We start from the raw sequence: 7546 nt of genomic DNA on the forward strand, positions 1-7546 counted from the left end.
GCCAGTGAGAAATTCTATTTGTAGAATAAATCACGAATGTGATCGTCACATTTGGACCTATTTGTCTTTTATTTTCAGTCCTATTTCAGCTGCAGAGCAACTAGCATACTTATTTACAGTTGGTTACTTTATATCGTTACCTTACTGTATACGCGAGTACCCACTGTACTAGTCGCATTACCAATAAATATATGTAGGATATTTAAGTGTTTAACCCCTTGCACTATTTTCACGAGTCTGACTCGTGATGAAAATTTTAGGTCAAACTTGAATGTCACGAGTCTGACTCGTGATCGACGTTTCGGGTCGAACATGAGTATCACGAGTCTGACACGTTATCGACATTTCGGGCCAAACATGAATATCTCGAGTCTGACTCGTGGTATTAATCTCGGACCAAGTATGAATATCTCGAATGGACTCACGGCTATCTCGCACTCAGTCGTAAGATATCGCGTTTAAAATTCCGACACTCGGGCTCCGCTGTTCGGCTCCTTCCCCGACCATTTAGGCACACGGGTTTGGTACGGCTTTTTCCAAGTTTCGGCGTAGTGCAAGGGGTCAAGGGACACAGTTGCAAAAGAGAAATTATGAGAGCTAGGACTGTGTACGAGAAAATGTGAACTGGTTTTTGAGATCAAAAGGCACTGCCATCGGAATGCAGAACTTTCCCACAATTTCTCTCAGCTGGAATTTGAGAACTCCTACAATTTTGGGGGCAGTGACTGAACTGAACTGGGGTGGGCTTCTTCGGAGTTTCAGCATAGTGCAAGGGGTCAAGGGACACAGTTGCAAAAGAGAAATTATGAGAGCTAGGACTGTGTACGAGAAAATGTGAACTGGTTTTTGAGATCAAAAGGCACTGCCATCGGAATGCAGAACTTTCCCACAATTTCTCTCAGCTGGAATTTAAGAATTACAATTTTAGGGGCAGTGACTGAACCAGTGTCGCAACGCAAACGCGATACGCAAATTGTAATTCCTCTTTTACAGCTATGATTCATAAACACTAATATATCCTACGTATATTTTTGTCATAAAGAAATCCCAAAGTCTCCGAGTATCCCCGGTGTTCTAATTTCGATAGTGCTTCGTATAATCATCGACGAACCTCGTCAAACGTCTGGACGATGACTGGACGACAAGCTGTAAAGGTTGCGGAGCGGAATGAAATTTCGCATCGGTCATCTGTCGAACACGCGTACTTTATTACAAACATTTCTCCTGCTCGTGAGCGTGCAATTACACGCGTTACATTCGTTACACTGCCCGGCCGCACAGTGGCCACGCAGACTATCGTGAGGGGCAACGTTTTCGCATTCGCGCTAATTTCACGCGGACGAGTGCCACATCTGCGACAGGTCGTCGCGTATTCGCAATTATCACGCGGCTCGCGCGATCTTTCATCCGCCATACGGGCTATGCCCGCACGTCAGCCGTTTACCGTTGCAATTGCGAAAGCGATTAGGTCGGTTTTCTACCGTGCTACGAGCACAGATGCGTCGCGTCGCGTGATATCGGCATCCGCAGCTGATGTCGAGGCTAATCGCTTACATTAACGCTACGATCCAGACGGTGGACAGGCCTTTTGTCGCTGCCCGTTTTTACCCTCCTCGCCGATTAAACTAACGTGCAGCACACCTTGTCAGCTGGACAGTCCAACACCGTTTGCTGCAGACCCTCGTTGCACCAATCCATGCATTCACCTCCGAAGTGCCGGCAGTGGGTCCTCTGTTCCGATTTCACTGTGGACACAAGTTTCAATTTCTTTCCCCTTTTCTCCGATTATTTATTCAGAGGACTGTCTTACGAGCACGTGAAAAATCATATCTTTGGGGCACCGTGGGATTAGAAGTGTCCCACCTTTTTAATGCACCGTAATGCATGATGGGACATTTCTAATCCCATCTCGAAATATTGCAATAACTGTATGCACATTTTCATATACATATGTCCAGAGCTATATATGGATTAATTAATCCAATTTATCATTATTATTACTTACTCAAACACTTTTTATAATCGTATAGATTTTTTCCTATGGGTATTTACAAACTTTCAAAAGACAATTACGGATGATCATTGATTAAAGCTATTCCTCCCGAACAAAGCGTTTATAAGCACGTCACCATGGTTCGTTTATGAATAGAATAATAATTATAAAATAGGTTTATATTTGTATATAGGTTTGTATTCACTCGTGTTGGCAACATTTAATATGCCAGTACAGGTGCATCAATCGTTGCAAGCGGAAGGTTTATTGCGACAATATTTTTACATTAAGCGATTCTTTTATTAGTAAAAATATACCAATCTTGTTTCATTTAAAACGCAATAAAATTTCCGTGCAACATGATTCAAAATTCAAAGTGTTAACCCGCACTCGATTTTTTCGGTATACAGACATAACGATTCGAAGATTTTCTTATATTTTTCTGAGCTCAGTGATTTTATTCATTTATGCCGAAATTTAAATTTAAAAGTCACGTGAATTTCGTTTCGATATTTCCTGTGTGGTTACTTGTAATCTAGTTATTGCCCCATATTCGTTACTCAACCAGTTAACTGTATAGTATACACGTGAATTCGCAATTTTATTTCGGTGCAATTAATGAGAATACTCGTATTATAAAATAAAAAATTAGCATTTACTGTAGAAATTCCAATTTTCAGTAAGAAGTAATTAACCCTTTGCACTCGGCGATCTTTTCGTTACAGAAACATAGTAATTCAAAGGCTTTGTGCCAAAAACGGTAAATAAGAAATGCAAATTAATTGCAAGACGTAGAATTATTTTTCCTCGATATTCCACGCGTCGTTGGGCAATTTTTAATTAACAATGATTTTGATATTAATTAACAACGATTTTTAGATTCCGATTAAATGGCGACTGAGAGTCGCCTCACGAGTGCAAAGGGTTAAAGTAAATACTATTCAGGTTCTACGCCCATACTGCATCGCGAATTTCATTTCGATATCTCCTGTGTGGTTACTTGTAATTATTAATTAATTGTTAATTACACAGTACACACGTCAATTCGTAACTTTATTGACAGGAGTACTCGCGATGTAAAATAAAAAATTATCATTTACTGCAGAAGCTCCAAATTTCAGTAAGAATTAACCCTTTGCACTCGAGAGGTGACCGTCAGTCACCATTACATAAAATTTTGAAGATCGATATTAATTAATATGTCAAATTTAAGATATTATAACGGTAACGAGCTATCGAAATCAAGTAATTCTACATATTAATTATTATACGATTTCTTATTTATTACTGAAAGAAATATCGCCAGCTTTATAGCAGAAAATCTTTGAACTTCTACTCATTTTTAGTCAAAAGATCGTCGAGTGCAAAGGGTTAATTAAAATAAACAATATTCATGCCCCCACTCCATACTTTATCACTCCACGTCTAAAAAGTAAATCCTAAATAATTTATTATTCATCACTAATAAATATTTCGCCCAAAATTTTTCCCCAGTAGTAGTACACGGTTATTTATCCTCATTTTCCATTTGGTCAATTTTTAATTCCCCATTGGAGCCCGGTAAAAAAGCTGAAAAATTCGTAATTATTTGCAATCGGGTACCGTTTCGCGGAGCCAGGTGAAATAAAACGAAACCAGCCTGTTTTCTCCATACCCATAGAAACAAACAGACAGAAAGCATTCGTTTTTCAACGACGATACTTCTTCCGCGAGACTCCCATTCTTTCACGCGGAAGGAAAAAATTGAATGGAAAGATAGAACAGGAGAGCCGACAGGAGAGCGTGGCCGGGTCTGTGTAGCGACATGTCTCGTGAAAGTGCGGACAGTGACGCATGAATTAACTCGTCGGCCGTTCGTTGGAAATTCACGGCGCGCAAAAGTGAATCTCGAGAGTATTCGATTTGGCACAGTAGAAATTACGGCGTTGCGTGTGTGCCGTACCGGCGAGCGTGAAATTGCTATATCCAGTTGTAACGCACGGTTACGTTATCGTTACTGCCTCATAATTACCATCGCTCTTCTCTCTGTATATTCTACCGTGACGGGAATAAACGAAAGCGTGCCGTTTCCATGCCAGCTCGCGGACATCGATAAAGAACTCGCGCGGACCATGCAAATACGTAAATTACGCTGCAAACGAACCGTACGTCGGGGCCCCTTTCAGGAACTGCTTATTACCGCCCGGCCGGGAATAAATATAATACTTAGGCCCGGTATTTAGCAACGAAAATCCCCTCGTTTAATCACCGTTACACGTGCTCGAGATACAAGTCGGAAATGGTATTTAATCGCCTGACCAACTTACCCACGCTGCAACACGTGTCACTCGATTGTGGACACGTCCCACCGACCACCGAGTCGTCGCATTTCCACGGATCCAGGCAATTCTCCCGTGGACATATGCTGTTTGCCGTCGCGTACTCTGGAAACAGGATATTAACGTTATCAGCGCGTGCGCACGCTGTCAAGAACTCTCCAACGATCGTTGCCACGACGCTTCCACGATGATCCGAAGGTTTTGACAGGCCTTTGGGGTCAGCGAAGCGAACAGAGGAGAGAAGGGTTGCGGAGGAGGGTTCGACAGGGTGAATATATCCGCGAAGAAGGTCGCTCGTTCTTCCAGCGATCAAAGGCTAGCTATTTTCCGGTCCCCGAGTGCAGGGTAACTCGTAGCAGAGGTTAAACATCGGGTGACAGAGATCGGGTCTTCAGATCGAATTTACATGGGAATTTTCATCGAATTCGAGGATTCTTTTCCAGTAGGTTCTGTTATCTTCGGTACTTTGAGGTTTCAGTGTCGCGTGGGTCGCGTGAGTGTGGGGCCTTGAGAAGCGAACCACCTTGATTTCTATCGCTCACGAAGGAATGCGTGACGGATAGAACAGCGGTTTCTTGTGAAACGGTGTCGTTCCGTAGAGGCGAAGGTCGTTGGCACTTTTTCCCGAAAGAATCGTTCATTTTTATGGAAATCGGTGATTAGGATACTGCGAAGATCGAATTTTAATGGGAGAATTGTTAGAGTATCGTGACATGTCTGTTTAGGACTCCGGATATAGTGTCTTAATAAATTTACCAAATTTATTCGATGATAGCTAGATTAACTGTAGGAAAATGTTATGGCAATAATACGTCAGAAGACTCCTTCTACTTTATATGGTTCGCATAACTGTATTAATCGTGTAATGACCAAAGTTAACGAGCTTTGCGATCATTTAGGCTTCTTCTCTCATCCTACTTTCTTGCGAAAAGTGAATAACAGAGTAAGGTTACTAGAACTTACGTAACTCGTATAAGTATGTAACTATAGTGGATGTTGGCTATTTTTCGTAATACTAATTACACGGTTTATAAGATTTTTATATAGGTATTCTCTGTATCATTTGTGCATAAGGGGATTTTAATAAATAAATAAATAAATTGTTTGTAGTCATCATGTATGCAAAATAGGAAGTGATAATTTCAATATTTGTGGTTTCAATCAATGACTACTATCTGGGAAAAATTTAATTTCGAATTTTAAAGCATCGTGTAATAACTCTATTTTTCGTCGGTAATCGCACAAATCGCGAAAAATGGTACCACTGTAATTAGGAGATTTCATCAGAAAGCTAACCGTTAATTATCATGTCTGAGGGATGCAATTTTAATTCAAGAATTTTTAAGTATAGTAATAACTCCGTTTACATCTCGATATATTCTTACCAAATGTATTCAATTTCGCGTTATTTTTCAGTCATCGCGTTTGCAACATGGGAAATGGTACTATTATTAAGAAATTTTGATGATTAATCTCCGATCGATATTTTTAAAAAATTCGAGCTTAATTCGAGAATTTTTAAGCACCGTGACAATTTCATAAGCTTCTCGATATCTCGAACGTTTCCAAATACACGTTGTACTTTACTCCAGTCATTGCAAATGCAAAATGGTACCAATGCTGCTGTTAGGAGAATCATTTCGATCCTTGATTATAAATCACTGTCTCTAAGGAATTAAAATTTGGCTTAGGTATTTTAAAGTACCCTAACGACTGTATTTACTATCGAGTCATGCGTTTCTTTCCTCGAGTCGTCACGAATGCAGAATGGTACCAATACCACCCCCGATAAAATGGTTTTAAATGATAAACAAAAGTCCCAACTATTTTTATTTTACACTACGCTAATTTAATACTGGATTTATGACCACAACTAAAGAAACTATTGTCATTATGTTATAATGTATTATGTTATAATTCGCACACATTTTATGGATATGCGAGTTGAACTATTTAAAAAATTCTTGAGAGAGGGAAAAACGAAAGAAGGGAAACTTCAAAGAAAATGGAATAAATGAGAATATTGAAAAATTAATAATAGGAGGTGTCCAGAAATATATATCCTCTTATTACGTTTATTTTCTCATTAAAAATTTCCCTAATTCATCTACCCCAGTCATCAAGTGACACTTACGTTAAAAGAAAAATCGGGAAGTCGAGTGACCGAAGCCATAACTTCGAATACAGAATCTTGACAGAATTTCGAATAAAAAGAGAGTATTAATACTTATATTAAAAGAAAAATCAATAAGTAGGGCGACCAAAGCCACAATATCGAACACAGAATTTTTATTAAAAAATAAAGAGATAGTGTTAACACTTATATCTATATAAAAAAAAAGAAAAATCGGGAAGTCGAGTGACCAAAGCCATAACTTCGAATACAGAATTTTGATAGAATTTTGAATAAAACGATAATGTCCATATTTATATGAAAAGAAAAATGGAGAACTCGAGCAACCAGAATCACAACGTCGAACACAGAATTTTGATTAAAAAATAAGATAGTGTTAACACTCATATCTATAAAAAAAAAAAAATAAAAAATCGAGAAATGGAGTGACCAAATCCACAACGTCCAGTAGATAATTTTAAACAAAAAAATAAAAAGATAGGTTATTTAGGCTAATTAGTACGAAGCGGATGGATGCGATCGTTAGATCTCTTTCTTACCAGCGGGGTGCAAGAGGGTGACGAGGATGATGAGGAGAGCAGTGAGGCAGAGCTTCATGTCGGCGATGATGAGCGGAGGAACGCGTGCCTGTTTGACAGTCGACGTTTCAATGGTCTCACTTTCCCGGCCGTGGCATTATATAAACGTAAGCGACCAGCGTCGCGCGGCCACGCACACGCGCGCACACGCCCGCCCATTTCGTCGTCGTGCATTTCATTATCTCTCCGGGACCGATGTGCGAACGCGTTCTCGGCTCTGTCTTCGAACGGTTCCATCGTTCGGCCACGGTGATTTCCGCGTTCAAGCGCGTCTTGGTACTTCCCCTCTCTGTGCAAACAATCCACGCACGTACACGGCTCGTTAAACGCGTTCTCCACCGGATTAACCCCTCGCACTCGGTCTTTTTTGAAAAATAATTATTCGAAAATCTACCAAAATGGCGAAGATACTTTCGAAACAGTATAATAGGAAATCGAGTAGAAATTAACACGTAGTATTATTTCATTTCGACATTCCACGCCTTGTTACGTTATTTCGTATATTAATTAACGTCCATCTTCG

General features: G+C 39.9%; 1 protein-coding gene across 1 annotated transcript; it reads right to left on the bottom strand.

Moving 5' to 3' along the window:
* Positions 1-353: 353 nt before the first annotated feature.
* LOC108550448 (uncharacterized) lies at positions 354-7080 on the bottom strand. Its single transcript, XM_017904194.1, has 3 exons — positions 6985-7080; positions 4300-4416; positions 354-1745 (listed from the first exon to the last, which is right to left on the bottom strand). Exons 1-3 carry the CDS (start codon positions 7040-7042, stop codon positions 1621-1623), a joined length of 300 nt encoding a protein of 99 aa, XP_017759683.1. The 5' UTR covers positions 7043-7080; the 3' UTR covers positions 354-1620.
* Between the last annotated feature and the right edge of the window lie 466 nt (positions 7081-7546).

The sequence above is a fragment of the Eufriesea mexicana genome, unplaced genomic scaffold (genome assembly GCF_001483705.2).
Source record: "Eufriesea mexicana isolate 0111107269 unplaced genomic scaffold, ASM148370v2 scaffold2818, whole genome shotgun sequence".
Taxonomy (NCBI): Eukaryota; Metazoa; Arthropoda; class Insecta; order Hymenoptera; family Apidae; genus Eufriesea; species Eufriesea mexicana.